The sequence below is a fragment of the Notothenia rossii genome (assembly GCF_949606895.1).
Source record: "Notothenia rossii genome assembly, chromosome: 11".
In the NCBI taxonomy this organism is placed as follows: Eukaryota; Metazoa; Chordata; class Actinopteri; order Perciformes; family Nototheniidae; genus Notothenia; species Notothenia rossii.
The window spans coordinates 37,782,379-37,806,815 of record NC_136910.1 but is presented as its reverse complement, the minus strand read 5'-3'; the positions used below and the strand labels follow the sequence as shown (position 1 = coordinate 37,806,815).

Below are 24,437 nucleotides of genomic sequence, written 5' to 3'. Positions count from 1 at the left end.
TTTCACAATGATTAATTTATCGTGTTTTGTTAAAACTCTTTGTAAGGAGCTTTTAAAACAAGTCATATTGCAATTGTCAGGTAAAGTAAAAATATCAATACAACAATGTAAAAATACTCCATTATAAGTCAAACCAGTATTAGAAAAATGTACTTTACTGTAAGTATCAGAAGGATAAGCTAAAGTTCCGCAGAAAAATGACCTCTGTGAGAAAAATATGATTAAATATTACATTTTTAGATTAGGACTGATATATAAGTAATACTGTATGTTACTGTTGTAGCAAGATTTCCCTATCTAAGGGACCAGACAACGCCAAAGGGTCCCAAGATACATCTGGAAGGGTTACACGAGGATTTTATAATATTCCTGGATGTAAGGAAAATATTGCTCCGCCATCAAAATGTCCCTGACTTTTGGGGCTTCTCTCAAACTTTCGTTTTTTTGTTCAAATTTGATATTTTGACTACAGTTTAGCCGAAAAATCGCTACTTGTTTTTGCTGATTTCCACTGGTTCACCTTCTTTTTTGCAGTGATTCAGAATTGTACTTCAGAGCCCCGAGACTAGAGCTGCAAAAGTAGTGTAAATTGACAAATACATGTTGTGTGGATCAACAGAAAATCCTTTGCAACTATTTTGATGACCGATTAATCGTCAGGAACAAAAGATGACTCAATGTTCTGTAAACTCAATGGTAAATCCAAAATGATTTCCATGCTCCTGGAAAACAGGATTACCAGGAATGCAATCCAGCCACTTGAAAATGTAAGAGCAAACGAAGGCTGGCTTTTTAAGGATATTCAATAAAGGTTTTTTCTTTTTTGTAAAATATATTCGAGCTCCTGGGTCGCTTCGCCGTTCATAACAGACTTTTTTAGGCGGTACAATGTCACTCTTCTTCTGCTTGTACTGCAGCTGAATTTAAAATAGAGGTTGAATATTGGTAATAAGTGAACCGTTGTCATTTTAGTTGTTCTAGCAAAAGCAATACTGCAATAGATATTGGTCATATCTGAAGCCTTCTAATAGAGGACTATTGTTTGTGGCTGAATGTGTGAGTACTTCAGACTGCCCTGCGTCTAAAATGCATGGGATTTGCTTAAGTCCAAACACATGGGTAAATATGTTGAGGAATGCGATTTAATGTTGCCAATCTGTGCATAAACCACTCAATTAATATCCTATAAAGCTACACACACACACTGACTCGCATACATACACTGTCATAACGCAGTTCTGCAAAGATTAACAGAACCCTTCTGGACCGTGCTGACTACTGTTGGGAGGGGGTAATCAATTTTGAGTTTCCTCGCCCCCTGCTCTCATCATGGCCACCGGAGGGCTTTTTGAATCATTCTGTCGAGCATTCAGGATAATCCTCGGAGCAATCACACGCTAGGAGATGCAGCGAGCGTGCTGCAAATCCGAGAAGGCAATAGGCTTACAGTTGAGAGAAGCTGTCCCCCTGTGGCTAAATGTCTTACTCCTAAACTCCAATGTGCTCTAACAGGCTGCTGTGAAGAGGAGCTTGAGTTGTAATACATTGGTGCACTGTATGAGAAAATAAAGTGAGAAAGCACAATAATCCACAGAGTCATGCAGCTTGTTGGGATGGCGCCAAACTGTAAGCTTTATGTGAATGGGAGGCATTCTTCCTGCTTGTGTTTGTCTGGGTGGGCGTGTGTTAGGATTGGTTATTGTGCTCACTGCTCCGTTAGGCTCCTGATGTACTCCTCTGTGGAGTTGTCCTGCAGTAGATCCATCAGGAAGCTGAAGGTCTGCTCCGAGGCTCTCACCGCCCTGCTGGCTACGGCCTCCATGTGCTCTGCCATTTCTCTCTGACTAAAAGGGATGGAGAAAAAACAGAGGAAGTGAGTAACATAGAATAACAGACCATTACAACCGCCTGAGGACAGATGAAATGGATTTCAGCATCGACAACTTCCCCCTCTCTGGCCCACATTTCTGTAACTAACACTGAACAGGGCTGCATGCTCGGAGTAGCCCAGGGCATCGATTCACAATTGCATAACCACAGTGTCAGCGGTGAGACAAGAGGAGAAGGCAAGGATAGACCAAGTTTCAAACATTACTATCCATCCAACTTTTCTCCCAGGCCGTCAGCTTTTGATTAGCGACATTAGCGTGTTATGTCACGCTAACGCTAACGAGAGAATCATTATTTATTTTGTTGTATTTTATTTGTAATATCATACCTTTTACCTCCTTGTGTCTTTTAAACTGTTATATTTGCTTGCTATGCTACATGTTTCCTAAAGCCTTACCTTAGCCTTATTTCTTGTTCTTTGTTTTGATTTGTGATGTGTGCCATTTTGTAAAGTATTTTGAGCTGCACCTGCTATATGAAAAGTGCTAAATAAGTAAAGCTTTATTATTATTTTTCTTATAGTAGGTGCATTGACCTGACTTACCTTTTCAGTAGGGCCTGTGAGTCATTGACCATCGTGTTCCATTTGTTAGGGCCTGACACCATCTCAAAAGGAATGATCTATGAATAAGGCAAAAGCAACATGCTGAGGGGGTCTGAGACATGAAAAAATAATACGTTTGGCCTCGTGGAGACTTCAGACTGTTCGACTGTTTAATGAAATCATGTGAACTCAAGTCTCCATGTAGTAATTAAGGAACTTTTCACAGCTGAGTTTTTCTTTAGACTCAACACTGTCTGCTCAGATAATCGTGGATCCGTGGGAAAGCTGTTATTCAAATCAGGGCGGACATTTAAAAAAACATATCTTTATGTGTAGAGGTTCATTTAGCTATATTTTGATTGCTTTGCAGGACCGAAGTCATGACCAAGCCTCAAAACAGAGGCTTTAATTCTGCAAATAATGAGTTCCTCTAATGAACCTCTCCTATTAAATATAACGTTCAAAGCAGGAGCATTTGAAGGAACTTCTCTCAAAATAAATCCCTGAAGTTTTGACTTGATAAATGTTATGTGTATACAGTCGAATGCTTTCCGGGGTACATTTAATTTAGGAAAATGCAAATAAAAATGAAATCAACAATTGCAGTGCTTGCATTTGTTCTTCATTTTTGGGTGGCTGCTCGGCTTATTAATATGGAATTAATTTAGCTGCAGCTTCAGGCTTACCCAAGTGATAAGGGCTTTGGTGTGCACACAATCAGAAATAGAGTGTTATATATTGGCAAAACAAGCTCTCTCTCATCTCCCAGAAACTTAAATAACACAGCGGCGGTATCCGTAATACATTACAAGTGCCGCAGTGACACTAATTTTAGCACCTATCAAACGTTCCTTTGCTTTTCTGGTGGAGGGTGGTGGAGGATGAAATATTGTTTTGCTTTTGGGACCTTTGAGGATCTATAAAGAGCAGTTCCACCAAGAGGAGTAAACTGCAGCATCCCATAATAAGGACAAAAAAATCAATTGTGTCACAAACAATATCAGTATGCTTGTGGACTGGGTGAACTCTTATGTTACAGCTACCTGGAGCATTTTCTGCAATGAAATACATGGAAATGACCAGAGCTCTGTGGAGTAAATACACAATGATGAGGACAGGATGTGTTTGATTCGCCTACCATGCTGTCCAGGTCCAGTGTCGCCTGCTTTAGCTGTTTCTGAGACGCCCTAACAATGAACAGTGTGTCAGTGAAGGCTTGACACACACCCCTGCTCCCTTCATCCGTCCCGCTCTCCATCTCTGTCATGCTGATGCTGCAGTTCAAAGTGGTTGTAATGCCATTCAGCTGGGCTAACAGGGAGCCCGCGGACGCTTCCAGCAAGGAAAACTGCTTTATGAAGGCCTCCCGCGCCTCTGCAAGAACAAAGGGCACAAAGCAAATAAAAGCACATTAAGTTATTCACTGATTATTTCAGCAAGTACAATTTTCTTCCGACTGTTTGCAGCTAGAATGCAGGAGTTAAAAACACATCTCCCACCCACTGTGTGTCTTTCCTGTGTTTGATGTGAGAAAGAAAACTGAACCAGAGGGAATTTTTTCGAGTTAATTTGGTCCCAGTGAATTCTAACTGGCTGCCTATCCACACTGGAGCTGAGTAGAAGTAGTACAACAGGGTTTCTGCAGTTAAGACTTTTTTAATGCCGGGCGCAATGACATTTAATTCCAATTTTTCACATAATTTTCCGATTTACTCTCATCTCCGTGTCATTTGTGGAAGACGTTAATAATTATTAGATTAATTTAGATAGTACCAATTATTTTGGGGTTTAAACAACGCAACATCAGTAAAAGAAACCATTAAGAGAAATGTATGTTATTTTGCATTTTTAAGACTGTTCAAATATACTCAATATACTATTAAATGCCTTTTCAGAATCAGAATAATCAAAATCAGTATACCTTACCTATAGTTTTTTTTATCATCGGAGAACATGTTTTTTGTGATAGTTGCTTTATTTTGGAATAAAATAAAATATAAATAAAATATTGTATAATAATATTTATATAAAGGTTTACAATGAAAAGATACAAAAAAAAAAATACAATTGTATAAGAAAACATTTACACCATAAACTACACTATATAAAATATCTATATTATAATATATATATAGTATAATAAAATAGCAACAAATAAATAAAAATCAAGGATCCACAGACACACAGTGTTTTATGTCTGCATGTGTGTTGCTGCATTGTGCGTGATCGCTTGCCTCTGTGGCTTTTTGTCATATAAAATAGCAGATCAAAAGTGTGAGTGCCGGTGTTTTCCCGCACATGCTCATTAAATCATTAATAGGCCTCCCAGTGTCAGAAAGAGCATGGCTGCTAACGATACGTGTGTGTGTATGTGTGTGTAAGTATGAGGGTGTTGGTACAGGGGTTGTTAGACAAAGGTTATCATGATTGCAACTATAATCATAATAAACCAGGGATTAGAGATACACCGCCTGTCACATAAATAGGGATTAAGTTGGTCACACTGCGCCTTGTTTTATATTGTTATGATTTGTCTCCATTTGGCCTGTGCAGTTGAGCCTGTAAGCCCTTTCCCCTCCAAAGATAATGAGGATATATCAGCATTGTGTTAAAGTAATTGGGAGGCGTTTGTACTGTTGTCAGCTTCCTGATTTAATCGCTTTGTTGTGTTGTATCTCTAACTCTGAGGACACAGACAGAGCAACAGCCCGTTTCGCAGAACACCGTGGGCGGTTTGATGTCAAATTTCTTAGCCATGCTCACTGGTCTTGTTGACACTGATATGGCATGTTATCATCGCGCAGAAAAAAACATGACACGATACTAACAATGGCACATAACTGGCTTCACATTTCACAAGGCAAAGGCTGTTAAGTGTCTCTGGCGTCACCACCACATAGGAAACATTAAATGGGGGGTCAGGCCAAGTGGAATTATCTGGGCTTCTGGCTGCTGTTACCTTGGAAGGCTAGAAAATCCTCCAGAGCGTTGGGTAGAGAATCCTCCCTCTGGTGCTCATGCTCATATAGCTTGGCCATGTGATACTTCAGCAGGTGGTGCTGCTTCCCAAATCTACCTCGGCAATCAAAGTGAGCCAGTAGCTTCTCCAAACCCTGCAGGCGCGTCCTCAGCTGCTCTGCCTGTAACAGCAGCAAGATGTATCACCGTCGGCGTCAGTGAGAATACAGATTTAGCGAGAACTAAAAACAACAACACTACAGCAACAAAAGAGATATCTATCCAGCTCGTATTTATTTATTCAGACAGAGGCATTGAGATAGGACTTTGATTCTCGGTACACCAGGATATCAACATTTAGTATTTCACCAAAAGCAATGAATAAATGAATATCAACAACAGGATGAGGATGGAACACCGTTTCCACATACAGTCACACTGTTCTCTGCAAAGCATGTGGCCAGAGAAGGCATATCAGGACAAAACTCTATTAGACTTGTTGGAGAATGGAGGTCTGACAGAGGAATGAAGGTGCTCAGATTTGTTGACTCTGTAATGGTCTGGATCTATATAACAAGAGACTGTAATCACACTCCTTTTTCAAAGCAGGAGGCATGTTGAACGTGTTGTACATGTGTGAGGTTATAAGGTGTGTTCACCGGGAGCAGAAATAGCTGATCTTATTACCTGGTAAGTGAGGTGTTAATTGGTTTGCATCTTCAGTCCATTTACCACTAGTTTAAAATGCTTTAACATACTGTGCACTACTGCTTTTAACAGGTATCAAATATACCTCTAATAATTGCTTCCGTTTCTTTATTTAGCTGTTGTCCTGAGTCTTTTTCATATCTTTCTTGATCATCGATCGCAAATCTCTGTCTTTTCCCAACCTTCCTCCCTTTTCCCTCGTTAGTCTTTACTTCTCTGCGTGTAAAGCCAGATGACATTGTGAGCGGGGACAGAGAGAGTGGGCGAGGCAGAAAAGAAGAGCTTGGGGGAGACTGAGGAGTAATTGAAGGTGTTTGGAGCAGACAAGGCTTGGGATGTTCACTGAATTGCTAACACTGTGGAAATCACTGCATGCATTCACACAGGTACAAGCCAGTCCAGAGAGAACACACAGCCACTTCAGAATATGTACAGGGAGAAGACAGAACATGCCGCTGCTATTGAATTGGCTTCAGGAGGCGAATCCAGGGGGCGAAGCACCTTAGCATACAGACGTGGGTTGCAACAAATCTAAAGGGACAGAAAGAAGCTGCACAGGAGAGCATTAGGGCAAACGTCTCTTTCTGTTTCACTGCACATCTACTGTTTGCTTGCAATCTACAAATACTAATGATCCATGAGGCTTTCATGGGGGTCCAGGAAGGCAGCCTGCAGGGCGGACTGTGCTGATTCAAGAACAAATTGCACCTAGCTACACAAATGCAGAGCAAAGACAACATTTATCAGAATAAAACACACATTTTCCGCAGTCACATATGAGAGGATTAGCAGCTTTTTATCCCAAGTTACATTTCGATGAAGCATCATTATTGCTCAGAAGCTTCGTTGTGCAAACTTGTGATGGTCATCTTTTAGTATTTTATAGGTATTTTAAAGGTTGTATGTATTCAAATCAGAATAAGAAGATCAATCAGTAAAGACAAAAGTTGTTTGTCCCAATCAAATCAAGACTAGAAAGTTCAAATACGATGCACTCCTGGAGTTTAATATGTTTCAATAGAGTAGGAAAAGAAAGCTAAAGTAACTTGTAATCATGAAACATTTACCCAGTCTCAGCTATGCAGAGCTTTTCAGCTTCTTTCAACATGGCTGTTTTGGTTTACTCCCAGCAAATTCATATCACTGTTTGGGTGAATCAGTTTGCTGTTTTCAGCAGGAAAAAAACACTCTTTAAAATCTGCTGTGCCTAAGGGACCTTTTAAAGTACTGCTGTGGTCAGTCAATGTTAAGTTTGCTGTAGCTGGTCGGTAAGTACCCCAAAACTCAGTGCTCGCTAAGACACAGTGGGCACTATATGAACAATATATAGTAGAAATGCATGCTGTGAGCGCTCCTACAGCCTAATCTACAACACTTTTGTAAGTTACAGAGTATAATCTGGGTTTATTGTAAGCCTCAAGGGCAAAGGGGTTGTATTTAGTCTGCATATTGGTCAGCTTTTGCCAAAAAATTAATAAAAAACGACCAGGGATCAGGATGACAACTCATTGCTTTATAAATGGCAGATTTGACAAATTGGGGAAGGGAGCAGTTATTTTGCTCGGGAAATAGATCTGCTCATGCAAAATGTAAAGCTTTTATCAAATGTATTTGAACCATTGATTGAGTGTATGTGAGGACATGCACCCATAACTTATTCAACTAGAGCAGGCAGCATGGGGTAAATCCCTGTCCAAATGATATTTTGGGCCCCCTCAAAAATCTCAAAATTAATTTAGGTATGAATTGCCCTATCCAATAAATATGATACATTTATTGATACATAATGAAAATGCTAATGCTTTTCACTGCAACCTATTTGGGAGCTCGTACATAAAGGGCTTAGGGCAGGGGTCGGCAACCCCTGGCACGCGCGTGCCACCATTGGAACGCTGCACCGTAACCAGTGGCACACTAGGAATAAGTGGAATAAGTGTGCAAAATATTTAAATTTTATTTTCGGATCCTGAACGAGACCGCCGCCAGATCGCGTCTCCCCCGTTACCTTCAGAAGGAAGCCATGCACGCAACGCAGCCCCGCTCTCTTTAACTCCATGCGACTTTCTGCCGCTTCCTCCGTGGTGCAGTGCTGATCGTTTCACCACAGAGGAAAGCACTTCACTAATTGCAGTAGGCCTACCCATAAGGAGCTGTACAAATGCCGCAGTTTTTGCGTGGCTGCGTCTTTAGTTGAAAGCCCAGTGGAGATCTGCTCATCTCTCATCGAAATAACATGCTACACAGGGGCGGACGATCGTCCTTATTATTATGCCGTTTAAACAAATTATTGAGATTTGTTTGTTAAATTTGGCATCATGTAAGTTGCGCTGCCAGGTCCACACACTGCTTCCCCGCAGCGAGGCTACCCCCACCCTCCTGTTGATAGTTCACGAGCGTCGAGCTCCTCACCCCCCCCCGTTGATAATTCACGATCGTCGGCACACTGATGACATTTTTTTTTTTTATGGTAATTCATATCAAAAAGGTCGCCGACCCCTGGCTTAGGCTGAAGCAATGTGCACTGGGTAAATTAAAGGGCTACTAGGCTTTGCAGTTGTACCAATGTCTCTGATTACTTATGAAGTTATTTACTGCTGTCCATATCTGCTGCAGGCAACAAGTTGGCCATAACAACTTAAATGGCATTCTGATGTTCAAATGTTTTTCACGTTTCAGTCGAACCATGCCCAAAAAACCAGTAATGCATGTTAAAAATCACTGGAAAATTCTAGAATTTGAAAATTCCCGCAAATAACGGTTATTACACAAACAACCATAATCTCACCTGTTTCTTCACAAGGCCATAACAAACGGGGCACTCCTCACACTGGTGGGTGTCTCTGCTGTGGAAATAGTTCAGCTCACATTTGTCACACTTGTAACCCACGAAGCCCTGGCGACAGTGGCAGGTCCCGTTACCGTGACACTGCATGGAGACGGAGCCCATGGGGTCGCAGTTACAGGCTGCGAGAGGCCAGAGGAGAGCAGGGGGGGCACAGGAAGAGGGAGGGGGGTGGGTTTGGGGGGGCAGAGGTAAACATTTGAAGAGTTAGAAATGCCTTCATGTGGGATCTGTGTTGGAAGGTGTATTAAAGGATTAGAGGATGCCTGCAGTAAAGTCCTGTACCTCTGCAACCTCGTGACGAGAATCCAAAGAAGCCCACTCGGCAAGAATCACACAGCGTCCCCTCCACTCCTGCACGACACACACACTGCCCTGTGATTGGATGACAAGCGTCGGACGCTGAGCCAATAGGGCTACACCTGCACCTAAGAGAGGCAGGAAAATGTCTCAATAATAGAGGGATTTCAACCAGGATATGGCTGTGTGTATCCCATTTGAAACCAGAATTGATATAATTGCCAAAGTTCAGTAATTTGTCATGTAAACTTGCCACCTTCATAGTTATTTTACCCAAAAACACAATCTTTTTTTCAAACTAACTAAGTATATTTGTTGCATAAAGCCACATTAAGCTGTTTCCTGTGAAAACTGAAGTTTTCTGAAGAGAGTAATGCACAAAAAAAGCAGAAAAACTTGAATAAGATAATATATGAGGTGCTGTATATACATTTGTCTTATCAACAAATCTACCTGACAGGTGTTTATACCTCTCACATCCTACGCCTGGTTGGAGGTTGAAGAAGCCCATTTCACAATAACTGCAGTCCCGTCCGGTCACATGACCGAGGCACAGGCAGTTTCCTGTGTGAGGGTGGCATTCATTCACATAGCCAGAGGTTCCTCCAGGACTGCAGCTGCACGCTAGAAGAAACACATAAAACATTTTTTTTTAAATTACATTGGTAACTACTCATATGTTGGCAGTTTATCACCTTAGCATGGAGGACTTTTTTATTGATTTCACTCCATTGCTTGAGGAAATGGAAGAAAATTAAAGACAGCTCCAAAGAGACTCTTGGATCTTTCCTTGACATTTTTCTGTACAAAAATTCCTCCCGGGGCGTACAGGTATAAATGAAGTATTATTAGAAAGTCAGAGGAGGAACATATCATAGCTATTAGACTTAGGGTATGTCTGTGTAGTCCTATCTCAACATTTCATTACATTTAAACCTTTTTTTAATTCTCTGAACCCAAAGACCTTTCTATCTTTTCCTTTTCTTGAAGATATCTTTCTGACTCTGCCATTTCTACACCCCATTTTAAGCTTTTGCCTTTCTCGACTAAAGAGTCCAACGTGAACTGCAGAATTGAGTTCATTTAAAAGCTAGACTCAAGGCTATGTAATCTTTAATGGAATTCGACTATTACTTGACTCCGCTGCAGAGAACAAAAACATTTGAATCCTTAAAGGTATTTTCATGGCATGACGTGCATGTCTTAACAGAGGACTCAAGGATTTGTGAAGACACACTCCAGGAATGTTAGAAGATAAATAGAAAAATAAAAGCAGTTATGAATCAAATAGAATTTTGACTTGAGCCGTCCCTTATAGATACTGTTTTTTTACGTTAGTGAGCTTTATTATATTTATTTCATTTGGCTCGGCTCTAGCCGGCTCCCAAACGGCTCTTCATGTTATCACAGTTTACCACGGAGCCTCAGTTTCACCGCTGCGGGGCTCTGGTGCTCGCAGGTCACGCTCCACTAAAACCCCCCCGCTCATCGCGTCCAAATCGCGCACGTTCCGTGTTGTCCTGTAGCAGGCATCGCCGATGTCGGGGAAACGATCCTCAATACTCCGAAAATAATCCCACCAGACTCCTTCGCCCCTCCAACAGCGGGATGTCCTTGTCCTTTTTCTCGATCTTCTCTCGAATTTTTAATATTTTTGGACGCCCTTGGCACGTGTTCAGGGCGTCCCGAGCTGAATAAGGGCGTCAAATGACGGCAAGACGCCCCCCTGGCGGAAACGCTGCATGTCTCCATGCTTTAATGTTCAGAAAGGTCTTTACTTCTCTCATACTGCCTGTGCTGCAGCGCCTCTTTTCACCCTCTGTCTGAAACCAGAGCCCAGTCTGCTCTGATTGGTTAGCTGGCCGGCTATGTGGTGATTGTCCAACCGCTTAGAGATGTCCCACCCCTTAGCCTTATCACATACAAAGTGTTGGAGCGTTAGCCAATATAATCTCGAGTGTTACACAGTGATGTCACTATGTTCCGGAGGTAAAGGGAAAAACTCCAAAAGCATAATAGGGCCCCTTTAATCTTTTATTTTGTCATTAATTGTTCTGTCCAATTTGATATAACATTGTACATTTCCCGCTTTAGGACATATAAAGGATTTCCGATTCAGATTTTTGCACATTGGACCATGATTGACATCCAATCAATTCTTTTGTCACAAGTCATGCTCAGTGTACACATCCGAAACTCAGATTTAAGATGAGCACAGGTGAATGGATTATATGTGAAAGTTGTATGAAAAACAGCAGTTATTTTAGTGTCTGCAGCGGGAAGCTCAAACAACAGTAGTAGAAGTAAAGTACATTTTTAAGAGGGACTTCTCTGGCCAAAATAGAATCACTCTCTTTCACCACTTCTACATAAATAATGATTTAGCATGAGTCTCTCCTCAGTTACTCACCTTTGCACTTCTGCACAGCTGTCTGGTTGAGGGCGTCGCCGTAGAAACCCCTCTGGCAGCGCTCACAGTGTTCTCCCTCCGTGTGTCCCAGGCACTTCAGGCATCGCCCAGTGAGGTGGTCGCACACTCCCAGCGCGTTGAGGTCCACGTTACCATTGCAGTCGCATCTCACACATGGGCGAGCCGAACCAGATTGTCCCAGTGGGTCACCATAGTAACCATCTTCACACATCTGACACCGGATCCCTACGTGGGGGGATGGGGGGGTGGGGGGGTGGGCGGGGTGTCAGGTGAAAGCAAAAGACAGGATGAATGAATGAGATTGGAGGTCATCCCCCATGTCACCTCTGACTCTGATGTAACTAAATGTAATATCAGATGTGTGAATCAAAGGGGGCATTGTCAAATGAATCCCTGCAAATTAGGTTTTTTGTTCTCATCATTTCCTTCAAGAGAAATATTGAGAGGGTGGTGCCAGAAAAAAAAGAGAAATATATTTTCTCACCTGTCTGTCCTGCAGGGCAGTTGGTGCAGACCACCTGTCCTGTCTGAGCAATTTTGGCACAGCTGGTACGGTCCGGGCAAGGGCAATGCTGACAGTCCGCAGGCGTGCCAATCAAAGCGTTGCCGTAGTAACCGTCCAGGCAGTGCTCACAGGTCATCCCAGTAGTGAAGTCTGAGCACTCACACACCCCTGAAAAAAAAGAGAGCAGTGGAACGATTACACACACCTGCTTGTATGCCTCATTGTTTTTAACACTCAAATAAAACACAGAGGGCGATGTGTCATCCATCACCACTAGAGTGCGCTGTGTCTCTGACCATAATAACTTCATACAAACACTCTGAAGCCTGATCCTGTAAAAAAAGAAAAGTCCCCATAGCCCACCATGGAGAGCGGAAGACAACTAAATTCACTATGACTATAATTGCTTTGGGAAATATAAGAACCAAATGCAGTCCGAAAGACCTTCAAGAAGTAAAGCAATTCCCCCAACAAGTGGGAGAGATTCCCAATTCTATGATGTCCTTAAAAACAAACTGTTGTTTTGAGAGCCCTGCAAAAAAAAAACACAAATTGAAACCGCTTTCTATATATGGTGTTCACAGCATCAACATAGCAACACACAACTATTTGCTATGCAATAATGTGTCCTGAGCAGATAATTAATTCACTGTGTGTGTGTGTGTGTGCGTGTGCGTGTGCGTGTGTGTGCGTGTGTGTGTGTGTGTGTGTGTGTGTGTGTGTGTGTGTGTGTGTGTGTGTGTGTGTGTGTGTGTGTGTGTGTGTGTGTGTGTGTGTGTGTGTGTGTGTGTGTTGTAATGTCAGGCTCTCTGTGCTTGTTAGTGTGCTTGTTAGTGTTAGCTCCCACCGGCTACAATGATATGGATCGATTTAGTGCTAAATGATCTATAACGTTGTTGGAAGGAGTGAAAACATCAACACATATCGTCATCTTCATGATATGCTTTCATTTTGAAATTCCTAGAGTACGCTTTTCATCTTCTCTATCCAAGTAGCTCTTTCTTAGACATTCAAATAGTTTAAACATGACAAACGTTGCACTTCATGGTAAACAACACACGGGTATAACTTTTTTTTAAATTAAAACGACAGCAATAAAGTAGTCAAATTTTAGGTGCTTTTTGTGAGTTGATTTAGAAGTAACTTATTGTGTTAAATGGGCATATGATATCATCTCAAATTGATCGCAGGTGCCTGAATTGAATTAAATTGAATGTTCCCGTTGCATACTTTGTGAAAACGCAGTGGTGAAGAAACTGATATAATATTTCGGAGGACTGTATGACTATAAAATAGCAAAAAGATTGAGAGTAGAATAACCCTGCTGCAGTTCAGTGACCTGCAGTGATGATCGGACCAACACACACACACCCTCTAAACCCCTATGTTACTGAACTCGTGCAACTTCTGAAATGAAACAGTGACAATGTGACATAATACAATGTGGCATCTAATTTAATAAGTGACTGACTAAAGCTTACAGAGACCCATAAAGTAATAACTGTTAACATTCTCAGAAACCACAAAGAAAATAAGCCTTCATTACATTTGAATTAACATTTATGCAGTTTGAAGTGTACAAAAACTGCTGTGAGAAGATATTTAGCATTCCTGCTGCAGTGCATGGTGTTTGGCTTTTAATATTCACAGAGCGTCCGTATATCTGAGAACTTACATTATTTGAATCATTTAAAAAATGTCAAAGTTTGTGAAATTGCTTCAGCTTGGTTTGATAACAATAATTGCAATAACTGATTTTTCTAGAGAACACCAATAAGTCCTCGATGCATGCGAGCAAATGGGATTTTACAGAGTCCTCATTAAAATGTCCCATCACTCTGCTCATAGCCTACAGTGTAAATCAGCGTGGAGCTCTTCGCTGTGCATTTTGAAATCAGCTCACACCACTGAATATTGAACTAAAGAAAATGTTGCCGCTGGTTACAGGGTCACTGCAACCAATGTCTGCCATCACTAAGTAAAGCCCTGTTAACTTCAGACCTGTAAGTTAAGTATACGAGATAGAATAACGTCTGCCAAGCTGAATTGATCACACAACCATTTGGGGGAACAATTATCCCCGTTGCCCGATGGAGCGTAGACTTCTGGGTAAAAAGAAAATCATTAGTTCCTCGATGAAGTGAGGTGAATAATACATGACTTCCAAGCATGTAATGCCAGTCATTTAAACAGAGTATTTAGTAATAATGATTGTTCCTAGCATAAAGAGGAGAATATTTCTTGAATTTCATTACAATGACACTGATGGTGTGCGGTGTCACTCCCCAATGAGCCATAATACATTTAATGGCAGCAGAAATGTGCTGACTTTACTGAGTGTGAAGATGACTGAGCGTGATATGAGGTCCTCCTCGTCACTATTATCATTCCATCGGCTCCTCGGAAAAGCTAACGGCATGCATCACAAACCGTCGCCTGCTCTTTACATGATACTCCTCTTCGTCATGCTAATCATCCTTACTTAATAACATCCCTGCTGAATAATCTTTTTCAATGAATGACCAGCCTTTAATGGTATGGGATTTCTGTGAAGCTCCCCCTGTATCTGCACACTTTGAAATCCTTTGATAAATCTACACAATCACCCTATTCTCCTCCTCCCGTATCCGCTATGGAGCGCTGCACTTCAACTCTGCCTCACTCTTCGGTGATGGCAAAGCGATATTTTTGTATGGGAAACAAGCAGTTGCTTTTTCAAAGAGAAGCCATTGTATACACATTACTCTCCAAAGAGCTCTCTTCTACCAGCACCCTTTCTACCTGCACCTCATCCCTCCACTCTTCTCCTCATTGTAGCCTACTCTACAAAAACACTAATGCACTTCATTATGGATGCTCCTTGTGGAGGATAGGAGTACGTGGGGATACATCACCGTATTATAGCGGCAGAGGCACAGAGGTACTACAGAACAAATGAAAGCCTGGAAGCTTTTGCCGTCAACCTTTTTCCACTCGTGTTCACACTCGTGCGTCATTCATTTGTGTGGTGTTCCTACCACACAGAGTGCAATGAGAAGCTCTTGTAAAGATAGTGGTTATCATTGTTTGCAGAAGCCTGTAAAAGCTGTAACAACAAATAAATGAAATGGATCTTAAATATGTTTTTGTTTAGGAGAACAAACAGCACACCTCTCTTCTGTTATTTCATCCCTGTCCCCAAACAATCTCATTTATTTTCAGACCAAATTGAGTTTCTGAAGATCATTGCATATCAATCTGCACCATCTTGGGAGGTCTCTGTGAAGAAGAAAGGGCAATGTGCGGGTTCTTTGATGACGTGCGAGGCGAGAAATACAAGTAAAACAAAGCCACATGAGTTTAAAGCAACATGTGGCTGTTCGAGTCATGTGACTGTTCAGTTTTTTTTTTGCTCTTCTGCACAGTAGAAGCAGAACATAAGATTTCTTTTTTTCTTCCATTTCTTTCTTGCTTTACATAAGTATAGATGTAATCTCAAAAACATGAGCTTTTCAAGACCTCCACATTTTCCAGGAGGCTTGTCAACTCAACCCAGTGGAACATTAAAAAGCTTCGGGCCAAGAAAAAGTATTTACTAATGCATGTGAACTCCCTGATTTAATGAAGGAGAGGAGGAAACACAACAGAAAGGGAGAGACAGAGAGGGAACATTCTGTTTGCAGCTCCACCCTGGAGGGTAGAAGTTGGGGTAAATGTGCTGCGGGACTGTTTGATGGGGATGTTGCTCTATAATTGAACACAGATATGCTGCCAGCGCCTGCCCCTGCAGATGTGGCTCTTCAGTGGGGTCTGCTGCAGAGGAGAGAGGGCGGATGTTGGAAGGACAGAAGGAGGGCTTGTATATTCTGTCCAACCCCATACATAATGCACACAATATGGATGACTGGGGATATATGTTTTGTCATACTGTGACTGTGGAAAAGAAATGCATCCATTCCTGTTTTGTGTATGGAGGCAGTCAGCAGAATGGTGATGTCCAAGGCCCTGGGGTGACGGGATGGGAAGTGTATCAGCAGCGCTGTAGCTCATGTTGTCTCGCTCTGGGTCACAGAGCTGCTGAAATAGAGCTGGATAAACAATTGACTCTGCATTTTACTCTGATCAAATGTTCGTGTTAAATATCTTGCCCTTTTATTCAGCTGATTTAACAAGTTTCTGGTCCAGACTGAAATATCTCATCCTCCGGATTCCATACGTTGGTTGAAAACAATTATGGTCCCAAAATATGAATCTTTTGGTTCCCCCTGACTTTTCCTCTCATGCTTGCTGTGAAATATCTCAACATCTACTGGATGGACAACAATCACTGTAAAAGCCGTCCCCAGATGATGATCTCTATGGCTTTGATGATCCCCATACTTTTCTGCAAACATCAACATGAGATTCACATGTTTTTACTGAAATGTTTCATCATCTATTTGCTTATTTTTGGGTTGCAAAATAATGACTTGTAACAACTTTTGTGCCAATCATGAAGTCAAACTGAAATGTTTCAATAACTATTGGCTTGACTGCCAATGGTTTGACATAATCATGTCAAAATTCGAATTTTTCCAATGCCATTCTTTGTTGCACAATACGAGCAACGAGTACTAGCACGCTAACATGCTAAATTAAGATAGTGAACATGATTAACATTATTCCCCATGCCTCAGCACAACCTCTCAACCCGCCCTGACTTTGCACAGGTAAAATACAAAATGTCATTATTGTCCTTTTATACGTATCACAAGAGTTTCCATGCTTTTCTGTAGTTTCTCTTATATACATTTGTCTAGTTTTCGTTTTTTTCAGGGCTTTCTTTGAAGGTTTGCCCTTTTTAGGCATGGAAAACATCCACATTTTTATTCATTTTGGTGATGCAACAGGTTGGTTGTGCTAAGTCTTCCTTGTCTAAACCAATTTCATCAAGGCAAAGGTTGAAACCTTTTCAAATCAACCATCTCTGGCAGTGTGACTGCAGACCGAGGCGGGAAGACAGCGTATGCACATTGTTTATCTTTCTGTTTATTTTGGTGTAAAATAAATGCACTGCTTGTGAGGAGATAAGTAAAGCGTGATGAATGGGATAAGCTTGAGAAATGACATGGTAAGATTCATTCAAACTGTCTACATCCGTCTTTTTTGGCTGTTTCTCACTTCCTTTCCCTCTTTCCCCTCGCTCCTCATATCCCATCACTTTGATACAGACTGTGCTTCTTAGGGCTTAGCCTGCAACAAATGCAGCCCACCAGAGAGATTAGGCAGGAGAATAAGCCAGTGCTTGAGCCGGCTCCACTCTCTATCAGTTAGTCTGCCTCAACTTTCTTCCATAGATTTCTCTAACTAATGACCTTAGAGAGCTGAAGATGGCATTTGAGCAGGCATTTGGGAAATGCAAGCCCTGCCTCTTCAGTCTCATTGTAAAGCAGCCTTTTATTGGTAAACACTTATTCGCAATATCCTCCATTTGTACCCAGCATTCTAATGGCTATTGCAATGAGAAGCATGTTTGTTCATTTCTTCTGTACCCTAAGTGATGCAATGAGACAGGTATTCTGGGTGATGGCCTTTAGCAGGACTTCAATGCATTTGACTGCAGGAGCCCCTGGTGGTCCGCTCCAAGAACAAACAAACAAAAGCTTCTGTTTCCCGGACTGCTCCACCAGACTGCAGAGGGTGTGACATTTAGCTATGCAAAACCACAGTGCATTATTCAAAAAAAGTTGGCCCTGCACAAATGTCATAGTTGGAAACAAGCATATGCTGCTATGAAAGAGAAAAGAAACAGAAGACCTTGTTTATTCTGGGGTTCGTAAAGCAGATGATGCATCCAGTAGAATGCAGCTTACTATAGCTGCCTTCTTATAAGACAATGCTAAGATGTGCTTATGCAGACTAAACAATAAAACACCTGAGGCTGAGGGCATGAGCTAGAATATCAATACCATATTCCATGGCAATCCATCAAATATGTAAAAATAAGTCAAAACCACAAATGTCATACTCATGGTGGTGGCTAGAGGAGAAGTCAAAGGATCTGTAAAGTATGAAATGATTCATCCTCTGGGGACTATGAGAGTCTGCTCATATTTTCATGTTCATCCATCCAGTGATTGCTGGGGTATTTCAGTCTGCGTCAAAGTGGTGATAGATCGATCAACAGACTGCTATTGCATTCCCCGAAGTCCCGCTGCTAGTATGGCTTTAAAGGAAGGGACCAAATCAGAACAGCAGACACAGAGAACTGCTGATTTGAGCTATAAAAACACCAGATTATACTTTACCATAATGTAACTAGATAACATCTTTAATCAGACTGACAATTTGGTAAAAACACATTTCAAAATCTATGCAACAAGATCTCAAGATAGTTGTTTTGAAAATGTATAGTCCATTCTAAAGCTTTAAAGGTCCCATGTCATGGCCATTTCTACTGATCATAGTTCCATTGTTGAGGTCTACTAAAATAGATTTAAATTGTGCAATTTTCCAAACTCACATTGGTTTCTCATACAGCATCTCTGTATGTATGTGTATTCACTCTCTGTCCTAAACGGCTTGTTGGAGCTCCTGCCCCCCCCTCCCTCTGAGCCCAGTGTGCTCTGATTGGTCGGGACGTTGCGAGGCTCGCTGCTCAGTGAGCTGGCTTACTGGTGTGGTTTCCCAACCCAGTCTCACGGCATTTCGTGTTATAGTTACGACACTTAATCTATTGATTCGTGTTCACCAACACAATTTCCCCCTTTTTTTTCGTGTCAAACAGAACGATTTTAAAAGCGATGTATTTCTATTGGTAGTATCTTTCGTGCCTGCACCACGTCTTTTTGTCAATTCGGGTCTTCGAAGACCGGAAGCTGTGGGGTTCATAAAAACATGTTTTTACTCAATATCAAGCCACAATTATTGTTTTTATTTTAAATCGTATAATGTCGGACTTTTTTTGTCGTCTGTGAGGAAAATAAATGGGGCTCAGAGCCTCAGAATACTGAAATCTGTATGTTTTTTTATCTTTTTTTCCTTCTAATTTGTTATTCTTTTCTAAATAACAGACTGTTATTTACTCACCAATAACAAACAATTATCCTTGTATTTATTTATTTGTTTAATTCCATAATCTCAGGCTTTTTTGGCGTCCGTCAGGAACTGAATTTCAAAATAAAAATAACCGAAAACAGACGTACAGTAGCATCATTGCGATACACAGCCACTGAACTGATTACCCAAGATCCTCAGCTATGGTTTAAGCTCGCTGATTGGATGTTTTAGCCGCAATGCATGTAGGGATATGGTGTTAATGCCATATCAAATCCGAAAAACCTTTTTTTTTTTTAAGAAAATACTTTATTCCGAGTGTGCTTGCTTTTCTCTTTGAAAGTCATCACATAACGGCATTGTAATACACGGTTCGGCTGCATTAAATATTACAGATCTGATGTAGTTCTTTATTTATAGAGCCCTGATGAGAAGACCTTTGGAAAAACTGGAAGAAATGCCACCAAAACTGAATACTTGACGTGGATCATAAATATATCAACAATTAAACAACATCTTCAATTTCTCTTTGCACAATACGTCTCCTTGCAGTATCAACACTAATTCGGCTGACTTTACATTTGACCTAATTCGTAGATATGTTATATTGACACCATAACGGTGCACAGCTGATATAAAAGGACTTGTAGTTTTTAAAGATATTAATGATTTTTTTTTAATATAAGAATGTAATACTGAGTCTGAAATAGTATAGCAATATGGTGTAAAATTATGTGAAAGCATGAATAAAACTACACATCTTCAGATGTTGTACATACATAAGTGTCCTACACTAATAATACAAAGTTATTATGGTTGTGTGTACCTTGTGTGCACCGCCTAGTGGTTAAAGCACGTTATTGAATTATTGTTTTTATGTGTTATATTTGATGAAAAAAATATTAAGAGTACATACTTTCATAGGGGGAAAGTAGAAGGTCAATGATATAAATAAGTGTAGTGGAGTAAGAATACCAGGTTAACCTCTGTATTCTAGTAGAGTAGAATTACAAAGTAACAATGAGCTGTCACGTGGGTATATATTAATGCTGCGCATTATGGATACAAGCGATTTTCACCCATTTATTAATTATATGTTTTACATTTGATAACACCAATGTGTTTAATACTGGCAACTTCTAATTGTGGGGAAAACGAAAACGTTCAGTAGAGACGTCCCATAGAACATTTTGCGAAACACAATAGCCAGCATGTGTAGTTCTGGGGGGCGTTCGATTCCAGTTTTGGATAATCTGGCGTGGTTTTGTTCCATTTCAAACAGCTGTTTGACGCTCGGCGTAACCTTGGCGCACTGCCACTCCAACATCCAATCCCAGCGCTGGAAGATTAATCACGAGGACAGTAGTCCTAAACGATAGCTGGGGATTATGGGTAGTGTAGTGTCTTCGACCATCCTAAACTCAGAAATGTTTTTCGGATTTGATATGGCATTAACACCATATCCCTACAAGCATTGCGGCTAAAACATCCAATCAGCGAGCTTAAACCATAGCTGAGGATCTTGGGTAATCAGTTCAGTAGCTGTGTATCGCAATGATGCTCGAAATGTCCCTTATAGGCCTACGTCTGTTTCCGGTTATTTTTATTTTGAAATTCAGTTCCTGACGGATGCCAAAAAAGCCAGAGATTATGGAATTAAACAAATAAATAAAAACAAGGATACTTGTGTGTTATTGGTGAGTAAATAACAGTCTGTTATTTAGAAAAGAATAACAAATTAGAAGGAAAAAAAGATTTAAAACAATACAGATTTCAGTATTCTGAGGCTCTGAGCCCCATTTATTTTCCTCACAGACGACAAAAAATGTCCGACATTATACGATTTAAAATAAAAACAATAACTGTGGCTTGATATTGAGTAAGAAGATGTTTTTATGAACCCCACAGCTTCCGGTTTTCCAAGACCCGAACGGACAAAAAGACGTGGTGCAGGCACGAAACATACTACCAATAGAAATACATTGCTTTTAAAATCGATCTGTGTGACACGAAAAAAAGGGGAAAATCGTGTTGGTGAACACGAATCAATAGATTAAATGTTGTAATTATAACATGAAATGCCGTGAGACTGGGTTGGGTTTCCAGGTCGCCGATACAGCGGGACAGCGCGAAACTCATCCTGAGCACACACAAACACTCACAGCCGGAGTAAAAACAATAAGTGTGGCTTCATATTGAGTAAGAAAGAGGTTTATAAACACTGTGAAAATGGGTCTGCGGAGAGCATTTCTCCGCGATCCCAACTCGTCTATTACCAACCAGGGAGCTCTATGCAAGTCAATGGGACTCCCTGTTAGTTGAAAATGTACGCTAAAGGTCCCCCCACTGCGTTTGATAGTGACGCCAAGGGATCCAGGTGTGTGAGGATCTCCGCGGATTGGTCCATTTTGGTTCCGGGAACCGCATGACGTCATGCGGTTCCCGGAAGAAACAAATGGAAAAAGAGAAATGGAAAAAGAGAAATGGAAAAAGAGAAATCTCCAACGAGGCGTTCTGGGGCAGCATAGACAGGTCTTCTCTGTGATAGAGTTTTACTCGCTACAGGGTGTACTTTGAGGGTTTGTGACTCTGCACACCGTTTACATGCATAAAAACCTTCATAACACACAAGGGGACGAATAATAACCGGAAAAGCATGACATGGGACCTTTAATAAATGTCTCAGACTAAAGCAATGCACTTATAACTTTTTTCCCCAATTTTGAAATTCTACTATTCGACTACTAATTTGACTTTGCCTGCAAACAGTTCTTATTTTTTAAGTTGTTATTCTTAGTGTAATCAAGCTAATCCAGTTGTATAGAAGTATATGAAAACAATTCCCCTAGTTCTCACTTATTTTATTACCTTAGTAACATTTTCCTGACAAGTTTAGAGTTCCAATTACCAGTTTCAAAGCTTCTTTAATACAGCATCACATTCATTTAGTAAATGATAAGAGTAAAATGCACAGCAAAGAAGGATATGCTTTAAGGCCTGGCAACCCTGCAAGGTCGCAACCATAGTGTTATCCATATTTTTGTTAAACTTTAACCCTTTAAAAAGTGCGTTTCTAGTAATGGAGGTTAATTTAAACAATTTGGTTGCCTAAACATATCTTGCTCAGCATTAGGTTCTCCTTGACTAATATTAGTATTTTTTCCTTCAGACACAAGACACTTTTTGACATTGTTATTTTAAGATGCTTGTATATACGTGTGGTCCACAATGAAGGATGTACACAGATCTATCAGGAAGCAGGGCTAACAGCTCTAATACTGCAGCCTAATGCTCAATACCCAGCAGAGACTACAGTGTCAAGAGCATCATGTGTTTCATTTGTTTAGTTGATTAATGAGCACTCCCCTACAGTGTGGGCTGCATAGAAAATTGAGTGTCTCAGTTCTATCTATGCATTACAATCACCTCCCTCCTTCCTCAACACCCTTCCTCTAGCTTATAAATCATGTCCTCTGCCCAATGTTATGGATGGTGTGTATGCAATTAACAAATACTGCATAGAAGCAGGACAGTATAAAGTATGTCCAAAACTGTGGAAACACATGCACACATACACACTTGTTCTCTTTCTCTGAAGGACATATGTTTGACTTCATCAGCCCTGCAGCGCAAATGCTCGGCTGAGATTGCAATTTGCTCGTTCCACCACAAATATTAACATTTCCAATCTGTTGTGTTGCGCTACGGCAAATAGAACCGACACGACTCAGAGAGTGTTAATAAATCATGATTATGAAGCACCATTGGCTGGAGCTTCCCTCGGCATCCAGTGAATAAACTCCATCCCAATTCTGTCTGTGGGCACACCCTGCATGATGATACAAGTCGTTAGGTAATTATCCAGCAATTAGGATTCTGATAGGAGGAACAGCAGGTTGGTCCGCCCTCCTGGTGACAAATGATGAACAGGGTGTCTCTAATCGACTTACTTTGATAGTTCCCCTTGACCTGAACTTATGGATTTACGGAGAGCGTCTGATGTTTGTTTACCTCTTTATAAAAATATGTTTTATTAAAGACAAGCCAGCCAGCTGTCAGAAGATGATATGCCATCCTCATCCATTGAAAAGAGACAGGCTAATTTTAAATAGCCTCCTTTTATGATAGTCACCTAAAGCTAATCAACCCCAGAGCTTCCTGCCAGAGGACACAACACAGCGGTTTTGATTTATTTTGACACATCGCGTTCCATATTTAACATCTGAAATATTTTTTAAAGGCTCCTGGAAAACACGTGTTTGTGTGAGTGTTTATGAAACATCTTCACAGTCCGTGGGGACCTGTGATGTGTGAACTCTAGCTACATGCCACTAAGCTCACCCTGCTGAGTGTAAACTCACCTACTTTGATGATGAACAGTTAAACAGGATCATTAATAAATTATGGTGTCCTGAAAATACAAGCACGTTTGTGTTCAGAACGCCTTGGAGACTTCCTTCTGTCTTCTGACACTTTCAATCTTTTTAAAGAACAGGAAAACATTTGTTTTAGTTTGAGTCACGCTACTTTTCCTCTCCCACCTGCTTTTGGATTCCGGTGCAAGTCATTGTTGGCACTGAAACCTGTTCTACATTAAAGCCTTGACAAATTACACAGCCTATGAAAGAACAGCATGTTGGATACTACATAAATACAAAGGGATTATAACCATGAAAGATACTTGAAACTGGAGAGGAGTCTGCACAGAAGGGAGTCAAGGACGCTAAAAACAAAGTCAAGGTGACTGGGGAGAGCAGGTGCAATCCAAGCTAAAAGAAGGAAGGAAGCCAGCAAGAGGCTGACTAGGGATAACAAGAAGAGGAAGAGAGAGCAAGTGTGTGTGTGTGTGTGTGTGTGTGTGTGTGTGTGTGTGTGTGTGTGTGTGTGTGTGTGTGTGTGTGTGTGTGTGTGTGTGTGTGAAAGAGAGACATCCAGATTGAGAAGAGACATAAGAGACACAGGAAATCTGCAAGCAAATTAGACCTCATTAGCCAAGAGGCGGCTAACAAGTCTAATTAGTGGGGAGGCAGGCAGGCAGTGATACCAAAGTGGCTTCCGGACCTCAGACACACACACACACACACACACACACACACACACACACACACACACACACACACACACACACACACACACACACACACACACACACACACACACACACACACACACACACACAAAGCTCGAGGCGTCTCCTAACTAGGTCAGATCTCTGATACTTTAAGTCTGAGGGTAGTAGGGAGAG

The 24,437-nt window shown here is 41.1% G+C and overlaps 1 protein-coding gene across 1 annotated transcript in view; it reads right to left on the bottom strand.

Moving 5' to 3' along the window:
- Positions 1-24,437, bottom strand: part of lamc3 (laminin, gamma 3) — a gene marked incomplete at its 3' end in the record, with an annotated part of 159,122 nt that overhangs the window by 8,607 nt on the left and 126,078 nt on the right. The window contains exons 13-21 of the mRNA XM_079659941.1: positions 12,158-12,346; positions 11,653-11,898; positions 9,713-9,866; positions 9,228-9,370; positions 8,886-9,064; positions 5,394-5,574; positions 3,573-3,808; positions 2,435-2,511; positions 1,710-1,844 (exon numbers count right to left, since the gene is read on the bottom strand). Coding sequence (XP_079516067.1) covers positions 1,710-1,844; positions 2,435-2,511; positions 3,573-3,808; positions 5,394-5,574; positions 8,886-9,064; positions 9,228-9,370; positions 9,713-9,866; positions 11,653-11,898; positions 12,158-12,346 — 1,540 coding nt within the window. The remainder of the gene's footprint in view (positions 1-1,709; positions 1,845-2,434; positions 2,512-3,572; positions 3,809-5,393; positions 5,575-8,885; positions 9,065-9,227; positions 9,371-9,712; positions 9,867-11,652; positions 11,899-12,157; positions 12,347-24,437) is intronic.